This window comes from Micropterus salmoides, unplaced genomic scaffold (assembly GCF_014851395.1).
Source record: "Micropterus salmoides isolate LMB-PRFRI ecotype aquatic unplaced genomic scaffold, ASM1485139v1 Ms_hic_scaffold_7, whole genome shotgun sequence".
NCBI lineage: Eukaryota > Metazoa > Chordata > Actinopteri > Centrarchiformes > Centrarchidae > Micropterus > Micropterus salmoides.
Window position 1 is genome coordinate 28901808 of NW_024044459.1, and position 18343 is coordinate 28920150.

General features: G+C 39.7%; 1 protein-coding gene and 1 long non-coding RNA gene across 2 annotated transcripts; both read left to right on the top strand.

The window, feature by feature from the left end:
* The first annotated feature begins 2901 nt into the window (after positions 1–2901).
* Positions 2902–5979, top strand: ela3l (elastase 3 like). The gene is made up of 8 exons (XM_038704034.1): positions 2902–3041; positions 3245–3333; positions 3550–3647; positions 4020–4148; positions 4636–4772; positions 5122–5267; positions 5669–5821; positions 5928–5979. Exons 1-8 carry the CDS (start codon positions 3002–3004, stop codon positions 5943–5945), a joined length of 810 nt encoding a protein of 269 aa, XP_038559962.1. The 5' UTR covers positions 2902–3001; the 3' UTR covers positions 5946–5979.
* Positions 5980–8246: 2267 nt separating this feature from the next.
* On the top strand, positions 8247–12864 carry LOC119892349. Its single transcript, XR_005442539.1, has 2 exons — positions 8247–8570; positions 11072–12864. It is a non-coding gene; the product is annotated as an uncharacterized LOC119892349 (long non-coding RNA).
* Positions 12865–18343: the final 5479 nt, after the last annotated feature.

Consider the following 18343-nt stretch of genomic DNA (forward strand, 5'->3'; position numbering starts at 1 on the left):
GGCAATGTGGACATTATCCAATGAAAATAGAAACATAAAGTGACTGTAAAGTGAGAAGGCACAAATGCCAAATCAAATAAATAATACATTCAAGCAGTTCAACCCTGCGTGGTATGAAATGGGCTGCACCCAGTCCCACTGCTCCCTTTCCAGTCTTTCCCACTCAGCATGAAACAACTGGAAACCTGGCAAGTACGCACAAGACTTGTAGGAAGACCAGTTGAGTCAAGATGTGCTTTTCAGATTTAATTAAAGTAGTTCCCAACATAGGAGTTTCTAACGGATGATTAGCCAAAAATGTTGAGAAGCACTGAAGTAAAACCACAGTAAACAAAGACATTAACATGAAATAAACATATGTACCAACAATTGAAAAGTGAAGTCAGGCAAAGCCTTCTGTTAAGTAGGAAGGAAAATGATAAAAGCAAATCAGCAGCAGAAAGCCAAAGCTTGGATTTACTTCAGCCCTCGGGCCCAAAACACACTCCCTGTGGCAAAAAAGGCAGCAACTGCAAAATACAACTGTATATATTTTTAAGGCAAAAAGTTTAACAATATGTACTTTAGTGGGTTCAGAATGGGCTCAGAATTAGACTATTGCTACAAACCAAAAGATCCACCACACTGTTCTTGGTCATACTGCATACCAGTGATGGTTGTTGGATACAAAGAGGCATGCAAGGGAAAATTGTTTAAAAAAAACACACCACTGACAGCAGCCAATAGCACGAGCTGCCACACAAATATTTATACATTATTACAAAATCTTTCTCCTTTGGTCCACATGGGGCACGTCAATGGCCAGTACAGTGTTTACTGCCTCAAAGTGATATAAAGGAACCATAAACCTTACAGTGTCATTCAGGGTTCAGCTGCTGCTCTGATAGGGAAAACAGGCTGAAGCATACCTGTTACAAACCCCCAGGGGGTTTCAGCTGACGAGGTGTTCTGCTTTGCTCAGCCATGAAACCAGTTAGTCTCATCCCGCAACATGACAGACTGCATCTGACTGCATATAAACATATTTCAGTGGTAAGAAGCAGATTTTGTAGATCAGAGGTTTTGAACTCCGTATGAAGGGTCGGTGATATATCAAGTTATGTTTCGCTACAAAAACTGCATCATCTGTTAATCTATTTTTTAAATCTCTTTCTCTGTTTAATGCAGTTATATCAATTCAGCACCCAGTTCATTATCTTGTGTAATCTGGCCACTATCAACCTATCAAATTAATGAATACAAGAGGTTTAATTAGAAAATAGGAAAGGGAGGCATCTATTCTGGATACTGGCCTGTAATATGTTTAACAGTGTTTTAGAGATTTGAAGAGTAACTTTAATTAGCTTTCAACTAATTGCATATCACAGCTGTAGAGAAGCTTATGCACACACAACAGGGATGCATGCACACGTACACAAGTACACACAGGCAGACACAAACACATAGGCCAAGTATGCCTCAGCTTGTTTTGCTGCTGTAGTTGCCTTTCAAGTGTTTTTTTCATCCTATCAAGTGTTTTCTCCATTCTGTAAACTATAGATGGGTAACTCTAACCAAACTTTGAAACAAAACTTTAAAAACAACATGGTGCTGTATATCCAGCTGTTCTTTGTGGTGTATTCATTTTTTTACTATCATTTTCAATGTCAAAGTTCTGTCTGACCTCCTTTTCAGATGCTGCAACCCACTTAGAGTGAAGAGTGAAGATTTCTAAATGATGCAACATATAGCACAGAATTGTTCTCTTTTGTAAAAGAATATAAGTCAATTTGGTGTCTAAACAGATAAATTGTCCCATCTAGTGGTGAACGGAGAAACTAAATGATTCATGAACAAGTCCAGTCTGCCTCTGAGGTAGTCTGATGAAAATGTTTTTTTTTTCTTTCTGAAATACTTTGTATAACAGCACAATGTTTATTTAAACAGGTCATAGACCAGAGATGTAACAGCCCAAACAATTAGTAACACCTTGAAGATCATTATCAAGCATTTTATGTTGAAATACTGACCATTCCTCACCACCTTTCCTACTGACTCTACTTATTTACTGCACCATAACACCTAACCTTTATTGTGCCATGTAATATCACCCAAACAGTCTTTGACAGATTTACAATGTCTGCACACTGAGTCACCTCAGGCCAGCAATCTCTGACACTTTCATACCTCAGGAGTTGTTTCTATGTCCTCCGAGTCTCATAAAACATTCAAGTTTTGTTCATTCAAGTCATTATTACAACCTCATGATACACTGGGTCAGTGTTTTAAGCAGTGCATTTACAACAGCAAGTTAATGAAGAATACCAAGAATGGTTAAATGTGAAACATGCTGAGTGATATGTTTGGTCATACAATGTGCCAGATTCCTGCCACTGCAGAATTCACTGCAGAACTGTGTTCGTTGTAAGATGTCAGAAAGATTGTAGTCTAGCTGTCGATATTTTCTGCACCAGTGACACCATCTGTTTCTCATTGTCCTGGTTATTTATCATAGTAATGCTTCTGAGTTTGATTTTTGTTTTACATTTCCAAGAAAACAAGCAAGGACCAATGATCCAGATGTTGGCTTCCCATGCTGTTATGCAAGCAGTTAATTCCAGGTTTCAGGGAAGAGGCTTTGTGTCATGGAAAGGAGTAAAGGTGAGTTAAAAAAAACTAAATATGATCTGGAGGTTGTCTGGAATGATTCTCCAACATTTACAAACATACACATACCATGCATGTATACATATGAACCCTCATGAATACACATATTCTATGTAATGAGTAAACGAGAGTACATTGTAGCTCTACATGAAGGTCATGGGAAATGTTCCAGAAAACACACCTGTACGATTTGTCAGCCAGGCAGTTGCACTGACTCTCGTTGCCATTGGTCCATCTTCATCCTTGGAGACCGTGCCAAACCAATGTTACCGCATTCAGAGCGGGTGTTGTCTGTACTGAAAAGTTTAAAAGAGAGAGTGTGCCCTGCTGTCCCTCAGCAGAAGCATCAATCAACATGATCCCCATTGTGCTGGCCTCAGTGCTCATTGCTAGCGGTGAGAACATCTGGCTTTCTCTAATTCTGTGTGTAATTGTTTCTGCGTGTTTGCAAGTTGGTGTGTGTGCCTGCACATTACCACACAATCTTTTTATTGAAAAGAAAAATTGTGTGGGAATCAAAAGTAATACTATTGTTCTTCCTCATGAACACTCCCTGTTTCATGTCCATTACATTCATTTCTACCTCCACCTTGTCCAGCCCTTGGGTGCGGCACCCCAGCCATTGAGCCCCTGACTTCCCGTGTGGTCAATGGAGTAGATGCCAAGCCCCACAGCTGGCCCTGGCAGGTATGCTAATGTGTACACATCTGTCAATGTTTTTATATTTACTGGCAAACCTTATGGGTCTGGCATCTGCTTATTAGATGCCAGTCCCAGTGGCTATTGAAAATTCCATAATTAAATGGTTGCTTTTGAATTTAATCAGCAAACTATGCCATCCATCTATACATCCACAACCTGCTTTTTACAGTAACCTTGTATGTTGTCCATTTTCGTCTCCAGATCTCTCTGCAGTATGACAAGGACGGTGTGTGGAGGCACACTTGTGGGGGATCTCTGATTGCTGCCAACTGGGTCATGACTGCTGCTCACTGCATCAAGTACGAGAAGCAGAGGAACATAAACACACAAACACAAAATCACAACCACCAATGCCCTCATCTACGGGCAAAAGTCAAATACGGACAGATCTTCTGTGCAATGTACTGTACTTATTCTGCACCACTTATTCTGGACCCTAAACCCGATTTAACCCACATAGAAATGAAGATTGAGCAAATCATGAACTCCAGAGGGTTCCAACCCAAATGTCACACTAAAAAAACTCAAGGTCACCTGGACCGCTTCCCAGTTCAAATCCTCATCTTGCTGCCACATTTAATCATCAATTTGAGCTCATCAAATCGTTCAATTCTGCACTAAATCTTCTGTCTGGTTTAGAATTGGCCTCAACAGTCTGCTCTCTCCCCCAGCACCAAGCTCTCCTACAGGGTGTTTGTGGGCAAATACAACCTGGTCAAGGAAGAGGCTGGCTCCAAGGCCATCCTGCCTGAGAAGATTATTGTCCATGAGAAATGGAACCCCATCTTTGTGGCCTTCGGGTAAGACAAGCACTACCGTACAGTACAAGTCAGCCTGAATAGCCTGCTGTGACATACAGTACATCATGATCCCATCTGTTCTGTGTCGAAGTGACAAATTGCATTTACTCACTTTGACGCTATTTCTCTATCTCCATGCATGTCATATTTTTCCACAGCCAATAAAAAGTGCAAGACAAAGTAAATAAGAGTGGACCTCTTAAAGCATATTTTGTTGACCCTCAAATATGCGACCAGACTTTTTCCAAAGTGAAAGATTGGAGAGATAAAATGAGCCATTAAGTTGATTTATTTGTTTAGACATGATAACGATAAGAAAGAATGAAAAACCAAAGATTTTACTAGTTCTCGATGTTGTATCCAGCATTCTCTCTATCTCCTTTTTCTGCCTCTGGAGAAAGATTTCAAAATCGCTTGTCAGTATAACCGCCTCCCTAAGTCTCTTTCTCTCTCTCTCTCTCTCGCTCTGTTTCTGTCTTTCTTGCAGTAACGATATTGCCCTCATCAAGCTGTCGGAGTCAGTTACTTTGAGTGACCAGGTGCAGTTGGCATGTGTCCCTCCTGCTGGCACTGTGCTGTCCAACCTCTACCCCTGCTACATCACCGGATGGGGCAGGCTGTACAGTAAGTCACTGTTTGTGGAAGGCTGGGCTGTGTTTATGTGTCAGTTTTGTTTTTGCAGCTTAGCATTTCTGAAGTGTCTTCATGTTCCTGTCCTTCAGGGTGTGTGATGTTTTAATTTATTACCAGCTATGTGTGCGTGTGTGTGATCAAGGTTACCCATGGAAACCTCGAAAGTTGGGATGAAAATCACATGCATTAGATTTTAGTTGAAATCTTTTTGGGGGGAAGATCACTCTTAAATTGAAAATTTGTGTCGGACTGTGAATTTGACACTTGGGGAAATGCTGCAAAGCAGATTTGACAGACAGCTAGTGTATGTGGATGATAATAGACTGCCTGTGTGTTTTAGCCGGAGGCCCCATAGCTGATACGCTGCAGCAGGCTTTGATGCCTGTGGCTGACCATGCCACCTGCTCCCAGCCTGACTGGTGGGGTATTGCTGTCAGGGCCACCATGGTCTGTGCTGGTGGGGATGGAGTCGTGGCTGGATGCAACGTAAGTCTGAGGACAGAGAACATGATTTTCATTTATGTGTTTTCAGCTATTTCTTTTTTTTTTCTTTCAAAAAAAATCTGAGCTATTAAACTTGCATTGTAGAGCTTGCATAACCAGCTCTGGCAATGCTGTACTTAATTATCGCACTGAAGCAAAGTTCAATTTGAATGTAATGACTGTGTTCAGATGAAAACGTCCAAGAAATCAAAGGGGAGACATTTTTTTCACCATACTTAAGTGTTGTCTAGCTGCCAAGGAACATGACAAATGCTTCGTTCTCCCATTGTACTTACTGAAACAAAGACTCTGATTTTGATTCTCATAGTTGTGCATTGCCAGTCTACCAGTACGTCGACCAAATGAATAAAACATAATCCCTTCTTCTTTCTTTCCATGTCCAGGGAGACTCTGGCGGCCCTCTGAACTGTAAGAACAGTGAGGGCGTCTGGCAGGTCCATGGTATTGCCAGCTTTGTCTCTGGCCTTGGCTGCAACTTCGTGAAGAAACCCACTGTCTTCACCAGAGTCTCCGCTTTCAATGACTGGATCGACCAGGTAAGGGAAACACAAACAAATTTAAATTATGTTCTGAAGGAACACCTCCAGTTGGCTAATAAATGCTGTTTTCCTTTAGCTAATGACTTAATGTTTATGTTTTCAGGTTATGATGAACAACTAAAGAAGAAGTGTCAATAAAAATCAAAAAAGCTGCATTCGTCGTATGTGTAATTATTCAAACACATGTTTGAATAACAGACTCACATTTGATAAACTCACATCCAGATGAATGGGGAATGAACCCTAAATTTGTGATTCTGTGCTTTCCTGTGAGGCTAGCAGGAAATGGAAACAATGTCAACAAATGTCCAGCAGGTGTCCTCATACACTCAGAATAGGAAATTGGTTCTGACAATCTGTGCAGATTGTCCAATGATTCTGTCTGGAAAACAGCTACAACAAACAGATGAGATAGCAAATAGCTCACATAAAACAAGCAGGTGATTCAGACAAAAGTGCCCATCTACAATATGTCAAATAACATCAAGTTGCATATTGGATAATAAGAGTTAATGGTGTGTGTCGTTACGAAATAGACTTCATATAAAATATGAATGTAATATCCCTGCTTAAAACTGACCTGGTTTGTCCCCATGTCCTTTCAACAAGAGGGCTTTATGAAAATCATAATCCTCATCTGAGGAGTCTATCTTTCCTCACAATAATGCTCTGAAAATTAAGAAAGCTAGAATGGCAAAATTGAGATTAACACGTCTTTTTTTCCCCCACTTCCTGTAATGAGATGGGGATGAAAGAGTGGGAGGGGGGATTAAGAAAGAAATTCAATTGCCACTAACTTTCTGTTTTATCTCAATCTTTCACATTTGTCACATTTGCAAGACTCACACGCAGACACACACACAGACACACACACACTTATAGGTTTTGACAGGGTAATGGAGGTGTGTGAGCATCTTCATTGATATGAGAGGCAGTGATCAGACATGACACATCCTGCAAGAGCAAATAATAATGACTCTGTGTGTATGTGTGTGTGTGTGTCGGCATGCACGCGCATGAGTGTCTGTATATTAAGAGCTGACTGAGGGAGAGGCAGGGAGTTTTACTGTGTCCATGATTCTCTCAGGCTATGTTTGAGTGCATTTCTCTGATGATGAATCACTCTTCTGAAGTAGCTTTCACTGGAGTATCAGTCTGTGATCAGTGATTACTATCCCATCCAAGCTCTCATGTAGGCTACAGCAGAAGTGCTGCTCTCTGACTAATTCAGTCTGATTTGAAAGAAAAATGAAAGTATCCACAAATATTGCCTGTCTACAATTGAAGTGCATACATAAAAATAAACCTACATAGTTTTTACAAACCCTTTGTTTTATTACAGTGCACAGTACTGATAGTTTAACACTGAGTGAATATGGAATAATTTCATACTGAGTGCAGTAATACATTAAAATGTAATAAATAACCAGGTTAAAAATGAATGAATTACTGTGTCTGACCATGTCATGACTCCTACTATTAGAGAGGACACATTCTACTTGGTGCTGAATTTATATTAACTATAATACTGTGTATGAATAAGAAAATAATAATATAACTGTAATTATTGCATTATAGTCATTGGTAAACACAGACAGGCAATAACTATGTTCTGGGATTAATTAAAATTTCATTTTAGTGGTGCATTTAATTACATTCATTGGCAGTTATTACATTGACAGTCACTATATTTATATTTAATTTGAATACTGTATTTATTGAAGTATTGTTTTTACGTGTACCTCTGATTAAACTGCTGCTTTCTGGATCTGTTACCCTGCAACGCTTTTTTTTCCAGAGGCCAGTAAGGAGGCTGAGAATGAGGCCTCAAAAGAATGCTTTGTCTCTGCTGGAACTCTGTGGGTCATTGTGTCCCACTCTCATCACACACACATACACACACAGGCACAAACAAAGAGAGGGAGACAGAGAGCTGAGCAGAATCCCCCAGGGACACCCTGCTGTTGTGGTGAATACCAATGAGGCAACAGGTTTTATGTTGTTGCACCTGCTTCATGCAACTTGTTTTAAGCCTACTGAGCAGAAAGATGCTTTTAATTCACTGCAGCTCTGCCTCTATTCACGCCGAAATACTCTTAATGCTGTGCAGTTTTGAAATGGCTCCTTCACCAGTTGATATGACAGTTATTTTACAATGTGCCATAAGGAATAATCACCTTACTGTTTGAATGATGCTATGGTCTCTTTTACTGTACTGTGCAGTACTTCTGACTAACTGTCTTGGATGTTACAATGACCTTTTGCGAAAGTGTTGACCGTTGGTCCTTCGCAGAGGTGTGAGAGGAAAAGCCCTTGATGGGATGTTCCCAGGGCGTCTTTGTATAAATAGCTCAGTAGTAACGGGCAGAGGGAGGGTGAGAGGTAGAGGAAGGGCTGGGTGGAGGAGGGGGGAGGGACTTGGGGGATGATGAGCAGCCGCACTGACAGCAGCATCTCCGCTCTGTCGCCCTGAGCCTGTCAGCAGTCACTGGGAACCGGCCGGGACACCGCCAGCCTGACTTCATTAGCAGTCCGGGTCTGACCACCAGCGCGTGCTGCTGAGCCATATTGCCAAACGGTGGAGAGTTTGCTGACCTACTTCGAGACAAAAGTTCCCGCTTCACAAACAATTTGGTGAAGTTGCTGAAGACCGTAGTTCATTTTAAACATTTTATATCAACGCGTTTTGCAGCTGAGGCGGAGGAGACGACACCAAAGTACATCGGACACCAGAGAGAGGAATTAGGTAGGCTGTCGTGTGAAACATTAATGTGCTTGAAGTGACACTGAAAATAGCAAGCAAAATATTGAAATATAAACAAATGAGGCCATCGCCATTACTGGGCTTCTGCACAAATCTTTGACAAAATATTTTGAAATGTTGTGGAATGTCTTTTTTTAGGACTCTTGCAGATTTATAACGTTGTATTCATTATTAAGACAATTAAAAACAGCTTCAAAGTATTTCAAATTTGTGAAATATCCACAATTGAAATAGTAATAGGCTACTACACTTTTTCCCCAATAAGGACAACCAATAGACCAGACAATTGGCTGTGTTATAAACAGTGTCAGCACTCAGCACTGTTGATTCCCCCAACTTACAACACACAGTGAAGTTGTGGCCATGCAGCTGGGGAAGAAGGGAAGCAGTTCAGTCACATGATGATTCTGTTTGTCCACTGCAAGGTGATGCATTATGCACAAGCCTGTTTTTCATGTGGTTACTGCAGGCACAAGTCTGTGAGTGTGGTGCATGCAGTGTACATTTGGTTTGCTCCTGCAAGATATGCATTCTTTGGTGCATGTAGGCAAGTATTTGCATACATATTCATTCGATTGTTCACATGTGCACTCAAAAGGCCTTTATACTGGTCAGTGGTTCACAAGAACACATTCATGGTGTATTTTGACTCGAGCTTCGAGTTAAACCATTTCCTGCTACAGCCACAGAGCACAGAGCCATTGCTCAACAGATACTCTGTAGTTATCTACGTGTTAACTGTGGCCTCAGGGAGTGTGTCCATGTGTGTGTTTGTGTGTGGTAATTCAATCATGTGCTTCTGATCTTTGAACCTTTGAAACTGCCAAAACAAAATTCATTCTTTTAAGTTCTGAAACAATAAAGTGATTCACTGACACATTATTTTGTGAATGACGTTGGGCCTCTTTCTCTGTCATTAACAGACCGATCTTGTGTTCAGAGGAAATATATCTTGCAAATGAGAACAAATTATCCTAAAATAAATTTGAACCTCGAACATCTACTTTGGGATATGTGGGTTACGAATTATGTGTTATAAATGGTGATAATGAATAACTAGTGTGACAGCTGTGTGTTTTCTTGTGCACCACTGATGGACTGAAATCAATATGAGCATGCAAACAGTCCTCTGTTCCAATACATTGGTCACACTGATTTAATTTATCTCTCTAGTGCTCACACACACACACATACACACACCCAAACCCTGTCACATCTCTCTGTCATACCCATTCCTCATGTTTGCTCTAATTGAAACTGTAAACTGGATACGCTACATTTAGTGTCACTTGACTTCTGCGAAAGAAAAGTTCCTTGGGATGTTTTGGAAATATTCCACCAATTGGTGAGGGCAGTTTTACTGACAGTAATTCCACTTAGTGATTATGAGTGTAATTTCCCCACAGTGATACCACCAGCATCCTGAGAGGGACCCATCTGGTACAAACTAAGACCGACTTCATGCGTTTTAGAGCAGATCAAATGCATCACTGCCACCTACTCTGACTACATATTTATTTGGCTTGATCATAAAATGCCTATAAAGGGAAGGATAACTTTGAAATAAGTTCTTAACAGCAAGCTTGGGCTGTTGCAGTATTGCCCTCAGTTGGAGAGAGAAGGAAATATTTGGTATCATTAGAAATGCATTAGAGGGAAGAGAGAGTGGTATAGAAGCAAGGAGATGAGCTTGAGTTTTATCTGTTAACTCTGAGAGGGAAAATATTCTCACTCTTCTACTCATGCTTGAAATGACATCTCTCTCTCTCTCTCTGTCTCTCTCTCTCGCTCTCTTTCTCTCTCTCTACATGTCAGTCTCTTTCTTTCACACATGCCAGTACACCTCAGTGACCCATTTAAAATCAGCCACAAAAATGGCAACTATATTCCCACATGATACTCCTGAAAACACATTACTGCTGAAGCTCATTCAAAATAATTCAGCGAGAAAAGGTGCTTACCGGCACCTTCTTTATCATTTTAATAACTTCATCGCTCTCTGCCTGTACAAAGGGAACAAGAGTAAAAACGGATGTTGCAACACAGCTGAAAGGCACTTTATTGTCCTGTAATACTCTCCTATCATCCACAGATTATTATATATAACAAAGTCCCTAGAATTAATTTAGCACCTGTCTGACATTTTTTTTGTACATTACATGTTCTGAGATATTATAACAACATTGCATAGATTTAATAGAACCCTTGAAATGCTCTTTATTTGCTCTTTATTTGACACTGCAACATCTTTTATTGCCTCAAAAATCTTAAGAATAAAAAACCCTCCTGCAGATAATGGACATACGCAGGTTGTTCCATATATAGAGTCTGAGCTGACCTCACTAGTGGACTCAGCAGGCCCATGTGACAGGTAGGTTAACAGTGGTCAATTATGTCAACATGAGTGTGTGCACGGGACATGTGTGCATGTGCTGGGAAAATAAATTCAGTATATTCATGTGATGCCTTTTCTTTCTTTTCAGGAAGAATCTGTGGAGTTGAAGTGACCAACGTGGCACCAGTTGCAGACCTCAGACCCACCTCTGATGTGGTATGTGACCTGAGTCCAGTTGACCATGGACCATGAGCTGAGGATGGGCCTGTCCGTGTGGGCCATTGTGGCCATTGTTTGTAACTCTGTGGTGGGCGTCCTCATTGTCATCCTCTTCGTCATCCTCTACAAGGCCTGCAAAGTGCCTTCACACCAAGAGAAAGTGCCAGTGTTCACAGCAAAGCCGGAGCAGAAGAAGGCAGAACAGAAGTATCTGCTGACTGCAGCCTGATCATGACTTGAAGAGACTGACTTGAGATGTAGGCAAAATTCATCTTTGTCTATCTAGTAGAGAGCGTACAGAGCGTTAGACCATCTCAATTTTGGATGATCTTCTTTATTTCTCTTCCTCTTCAACCACTCTTGTCAATATTCTCACTCAGTAACTCCTTTTGTTTTAGAAACTGTTCAGTTATCTCCATCATTTGCCCCTCGTCTATGCCATTCAGTGGAGCTCAGAGTGCGCTAACTACGTTAAGAGTTGTGGCAAGACCAACAACAATAACAACAAGAGGGCCCAATCCTCTTATCTCTGCTGTGCATCACTGGGACTGTCCATCTGTCAGTGTGTTCGCTTTACACAGGCAGACCATGATCTCCCCCTCTACTCCATTTTTTTTTATCCCTACATATGAGGCAACTGAGAGGATGTGGAGGAGAAATAGCAAAAAGACAGTGGATTGTAACAGGAATGTTTGGGATGAAGGGTTTGGTTGAGAGTCAGAACAGCATGTTATAGTGAAAAAGAAAATGTAGCCCTGTAGCTCACAAGTGGCTTTGTGTTTGCTAGCTGCAGCACTAATGATGGCAACGTTGGAGCTACAAACAGACGACAGGTAGATGCTGTGTGAGAGCCAAGACAGTGCAGAGAGGGAGACAGACGGAGATTTGGTGGGGGATGATAAAGGGCAGGGGAAGAATCAGAGAGAGGATGCTTTGATGTGTTGTTTACAGAAAGGGAGCTCGCGGCCCCTGTCTGACAGTTTCCCTATTTGACACGCAAGTCTCCGCTTCCACCGATACGACTCATGGGATTAAAAGCAACGTCAGAAGTGTTACTGGTGTCCCGGTGTGCCTCTCTTTCATTTTGTGAGCTCTTCTAAAGACTGAGTAAGATATTTGTACACAGCGTTCACCAAAAGTGACAGACTGACTAAACACAGTCTCACATTAACGAGTGACTTTATTGAGGTGAATGTACAGCGGCTAACACACTAACTGTGTAATATCAATATTGTCTAAAGGATGGAAGAGAGATGGGATACACCAGCATGATTTTGGAAATACAATTATGATTGGTGCATATGAATATATGCACCAATCATAATTGTATTTCCAAAATCATCGGAATAAGTGCTGCATGCCTGTGCAGCAATGTATGAAAAAATAAAAAATGCAGATTTGATTTTCTGTCCAGCACTTTCTTTTCCACTTAATTTAAGGGATATTTCTGTGCAATTTACATTTAATGATGAACAGTAATTTGTCCAGAAATTCCTACTTGTGTAATTGATTTTTCAGTTCAGTTAAAATCAATTGTTTGGTATTTAATAAATCATGTACACATATAAGTTACAGCTTCTCATGTGTGAACTTTTCCTTTCATATCTATGTACATTGAATATCTTGAGTTTTAAAAAAAAGATGTTCGAAGGCATCACTTGGGATTTTGGCAACTTGCAGTGGTCATTTGTCAAAATAAACCTTTTTTTTTGCAGCCCTACACTTTTCAGAATAGCTGTTGTTTCACTGTGATGATTGCCATTGTGCTCCATGCCTTTTGTTACTGACAGTTAATGCTTTCCTGACATTATTGAATTATTTACTCTCGTTCATAGTGTGGTACGCAATCGGTGTTTCCATGCCCCTTTGGCGTGTAGCTTCCTGCTTCGAAGTAATGAATGCGGCAATGGAGCAGTGGATGAGACACATGCCTGTGGTGTGAGAGACCTGGGTTTGATTCCCACTGTGACACATTTACCAATGTGTCCCTGAGCAAGACACAATCCCTAGTTAATCCAGAGGTGTGCAATCTCTGTCATGTAAAGCAATTGTAAATTGCTTTGGATAAAAGTGTCAAGGTAAATGTAATGTAAAACATATTGAACTCAACAGTAACCAACCCCATACTGGTACTTTCACTTAGGTACTACATTTGATATTTGGCAGCTGTAGTTACTTGACAGATTTTGACTTATATGAAAATCATTAGATGTGTTCATAATACACATTGTAGTAGATTAGACTACTCAACAGTATATAAAATAAATGAGAGAGTAGATCCCCTTGACCAGCTACAATATAAAAAAATGCTTATACATTTTAGACATTTATGCAGAAATAATGTGTTATAATAATACAAGAAGAGGAAGTGCCCATTCTGCGTGCATATTAAGTCATTGTACTGTTGATACTTTAAGTACATTTTGCTGATAATATTTATAAACTATTAGTCAAGTAACATTTTGAATGCAGAATTTTTACTTGCACCACTTAATAAAGGCAGAATATTGGTTTTCACTGATTTCATCTGTTTTAGGGAACTACTGACAAGATTGTAAGAGTCATGGATTAATCACATTGAGACAAAGAACTGTTTAATGTTATTTGTTTACAGTAGAGATGGATCAGATGCATGTCCAATGATTGTGTGTGACAGAAACAGAGAGTATGAATACACGTATGCACATGTGTAAAACAGTGATTTATAGCACATATGAGACAGATGGTTAGGGCCTTTGGTGGGCTGTTGATTTGAAATTGATCATCATAAAGGCAACTCAACAGCTGTCTATTGTTTATCTGCTTCCTGTCTATTTACTTGCCTGCCAGTTTCACTGTCTTCCTCTTTGGCTGTCTTCCTCTTTCCTCTGTTTCTCTGTTCCCATCTAACCAGACCAGTGCCAGACTCATGCAAACTTGCCAGCACTCATTCGGTGATCTACTCCACTGTGACTGGATATGGAGGTCAGTATGTTCTGACTCACACAGAATTTGAACCACTGCACTGACCTCCACTGTTTTTCAAGTCAGATCTTCTATTCAAGGCAGCGGAAAGAGTTCCTTAATCGATCCTGTGTATGATACCAATGAAAGAAAACACTGAATAAGATATGGTGAGATTTGATCATCCATCTGTTCTCCTTCCCATCACACTTCCATTGATCCCTCCATCTCTTTGATGTTTACTTTGAGTTCATCTGTTGAATTCATTGAGTTCATTTGAGGCAACGCTACTGAACTCTGAGAATGCATTACACAGCACCAAAGCAATTTCCCGGGTCTTCCGATGATCGTTGAGATGAAAGAGGGTCACTGAACTCAACATGGTGTTATATAATGATGAGGACAAATGCAGACAGAGTGATAACTAATAAACTGCCAGTAATCTGCAGCTCCATCTGCACTGCTGGAGGGGTTGCATAACCCACATCAGCCCAGACTGAGTCAGTGTTTGTGTATGTATGCGTGTGTGTGTGTGTGTGTTTGTGTGTCTGTGTGTATGTGTGTGTGTGTGTGTGTGTGTGTGTGTGTGTGTGTTGTAATATAATTTCTAAGTAATCAAATGTCAATCTATGTTTTGGACACTACATGCCTATAGTGTGGTGTTTTTTTAAACATTTATATTACATAATCCATGATTATATTTTGTGGCTCCAAACAGTGTATTTCAAGTGTGTTTGTGTGCGAGTGTAGGAGAAATAGCTATCAAGTCAATCTGTACACATAATAATGATAATAATAAACCTGATTCATACAGCACTTTTCAAACCAAAGTTACAAAGTGCTTTACATAGCTGGCAAATTCACCAGTATAAAATAAATTCTGTGGTTATGTATGATATGTCACAGTAACAGCATGTATGCAGAGAACAATATGGGGCTGGATGGAGCCTTGGGAAACCCCACAGGTCAGAAGGGCCACAGAAGAGGAGGCATCACTGACCACTACCGAATGTTCTGTTTAATAAATATGATTTAAACCAGTCAGGAGCAGTATCCCTTATGCCAACCCACTTTTCAAGCGGATTCAATACAATAGAAAGATTAGCTGTGTCAAACACTGAGCTGAGATCGAGTCAACAATCTCCAGCATAAACTGTAATTAAAAGATTTTGAGGATTAAAATTTCTGAAAGATACTGTGATAATTCACAAGTAAACAATCTTCTCTATAATGTTTGATAAAAACTGTAACTAAATGGTCATGGCTATGTCTCTTGAAAAGTGGGTGTGCTACTTTGTGCTCAAGGCGGGAGGGAATACAGCCAGTGGACAGAGAGCAACGGATAAAATAGTGGGACCAAAACTGTTGGCATAACATCTAAAGGATTTTATGAGGGCTTTAGTTTGGCAGTTGTGTCCTTTAAAGTGCCCAGTGAAAGGCCCTCAAAATGACTGAGAAAGGCAGAGGGATTGCAGAATGGCGAGCAACATAACATTGCTTTGAGGCTGCCTGTGCTTAAGTATGAAGTAATTAAGTATAGTGAGTACTCTGCTGGTATCTTTGCTAAAGAATGATGCAAAAATGTGCAAGGGATACATGTGTGAGGATATTTTACTTTCTGGATGTATGAATAATTAACAAATTGACAAAATTCTAATCACATGTAATCAGATCTCCGTAACAGGACCCCTGTAAAGTCACAAACACTCATCACAGTCATTAAATCGATTTTGACAACAGCGCAGCTCTGATATCAAAATCATTATAATTCAGTTTAGTCAGTATGAATGTTTATTCTGTCAACAGAAGTCTAATTAAAGCATGAAACAACCTGAAATAATGATGGTGATAGGAAAAAGTATCAGTATGTATGACACAGCAGGAAAAACAATAGTGTGAGTGTGTGTGAGATATGTGGAGCAATAGAGTGAGAAAATTAAAGAAACAGAACTTAATATTTTCTTCTTTTCCCACAAAACGCCAGTGCCTCACAAAAGACAAGTGTCTCACATCACCCAAACTATTAAAAGCCGACCAGATATGCTGCTATATTCATATCTCATGCATATGCATGACCAAAAGTATGACCTCCACCTGTTTACATTTTGCAGACTAAAACACAATGACCTGCTTGACCCTGCTCACACCTCATTGTCATTCATTGCCCATCTAGCCTGTGTCCCTTCTCTCCTGTAGAATCAGACTGCCACCTGCTGGCTCAGCCTTTAATGCGTGCTGCCTCTAGTTGTAACCATGTTGGCTGCAGCAGTGGCTGACTGCTGCCAAGACCCTTCTCCATTATTGTGCAACAGAGCATGCTACTGCTGCTCTCTGCTGGTATTTCCAGGTAAGTTGTGTCAGTGACTTTCAATAGGAACGAGTCACAACGTCACAAATGTTCTTCTGGCAGGTCATCATTAGCCACAGGTTATGTTAGCCTATTTTCTAGAGAATGTATAATTAATGTGCTCCATGATGGTCATTTGATTTTTTTAAAATTTAGTTTAAAGAAGTAAGATTTTTCGTGCCAAAATATATGGTCATCCAATAATAGTTAGAGGCACACTGTACATTACTATGATTTAAAATGGAAGGTTTAATTAGTTTTATAATTAATGTACAAAACTATAATATAGAAGGTAATTGTTACTTGGAGTGGATACCCAACGGGGGCATACAGGGAATGAACAGAAAAATGCAATATCCCTGCAAGAAATCCTATTTTTGTGAAGTTTCTAGTGATGTTTCTGTTGACACTTTCAGTGAGACTCTCTCAACAGTTCAACAGTTTGCTCTAAACTGCATTTCTTTGTATTTTACATACAATGACAATAAAGTCTCTCTCTAATCTAATCTGCAAAGTAAGTTGCATGAAATGGAAGTACTCAAGTAAAGTACAATGCTTCAAATTTGAGTAAATGTACTTATTGTAGTAAGTTTGGATTGTATTGCTGCATGTTGTGAGGTGTACCCTGTTATTGTTCCAATTCCCTGTCATTTGTATGAAGGTGGATCATTTGAAGGTCTCAATTACAACTGTTTTTTAAACTCATCCACATGTCCAAGCAAGAGTATTGTACCTTGTTCATAGCCAGTGTTGGAAGAAGAGTGAGACTCGACATAAGTAAAATAAAATAATGTGAAAACACTGTATTACAGAGGCAACTGTTCTGCTTTCAATTTACTTAAATATAATTAACAAAGCAATATCAGTAAAACTGGTCATAATGCACACTGACCAGTGAGGTATATTATTACATATCGTTGTATTGTTGCTGAACACGAAGGAAGCATTCTAAGGTTGTAACCTTCTGACTTGCTTGTTGGGTAGTTTAATGTATAACAATACATCATATTTTATTAGCTGATGGGTTTATGTGAAGTTTGAAATTATAAATCTCAGATAAATGCGATTTAAAAGATTGAAAAGTAAAATGTCTTTCTGAAATATAGTGAAGTAGAAGTGTAAATTATTCTCAAGTAAAGTGGTACCTTGAAATTGTACTTAGTTGTTCAAAATGTACTTGACTAAATGTACTTTTACTTTTCACCATTGTTGATAGCAAACAGGATGCTAGTGTTGCCATGAGGCAGAAAGCTACTGCAGTTCCTTGATTGGTGACTGTGGTTGATTAAAGTCATATAAACTAAGTGATCCTAATTGTTCAGGAGGAAACCAAATATATTCAACGTTAAGAATATACTGTAACAACTATTACTGCTGTTTTACAGAGACATTTTTTAGACGTGTGTTTTGTCCCTGATCTAGTGCAACAATTAATTGGTTCCATGCTGTTTGTTTGACTGATTAATTTATTCCGTTTTAATTAAAATGCCTGGGTGAAGACAATTCTTAATTGACTTTCTGAATGATGGGTTGTTAAGTGGTGTGCCTCTGGTCTTTCTAGTATTTTTGTAATAAAGGAATGTCTTGAGTTTGCACTGATCTGCAAGCTTTCAACTAGAGTTAAACATTAAACACTGCATTTCATGCAAAGAGTGCCAAAGTAGAGACTGCATAGATGGTCAATCCTCTAGCTTCATTCAAATAGCCTACTGAAATTTGATTTGAAACTCATATGTTACTCCAGAGGTGCATAAGTGAAAGAAAAAAACAAAAAGAGAAACAAAACTTGCCTCACATAATTATATCAGATTGATATTATGGTGATTCCCTCACGTCACATCTTGAAATGAAATTACACTGACTGTAATCTATTACTCGCTTTGCAGGGCACCGCCTTGCTGCTCTACAAAA

What these genes read in the sequence shown, in the direction of transcription:
- ela3l (XM_038704034.1), top strand. Translation starts at nt 3,002, where the DNA reads ATGATCCCCATTGTGCTGGCCTCAGTGCTCATTGCTAGCG. An exon ending in CCCATCTTTGTGGCCTTCGG is followed by an intron (nt 4,149 to 4,635) that starts GTAAGACAAGCA and finishes TCTTTCTTGCAG; the next exon opens with TAACGATATTGCCCTCATCA. An exon ending in GAGTCGTGGCTGGATGCAAC is followed by an intron (nt 5,268 to 5,668) that starts GTAAGTCTGAGG and finishes TTCCATGTCCAG; the next exon opens with GGAGACTCTGGCGGCCCTCT.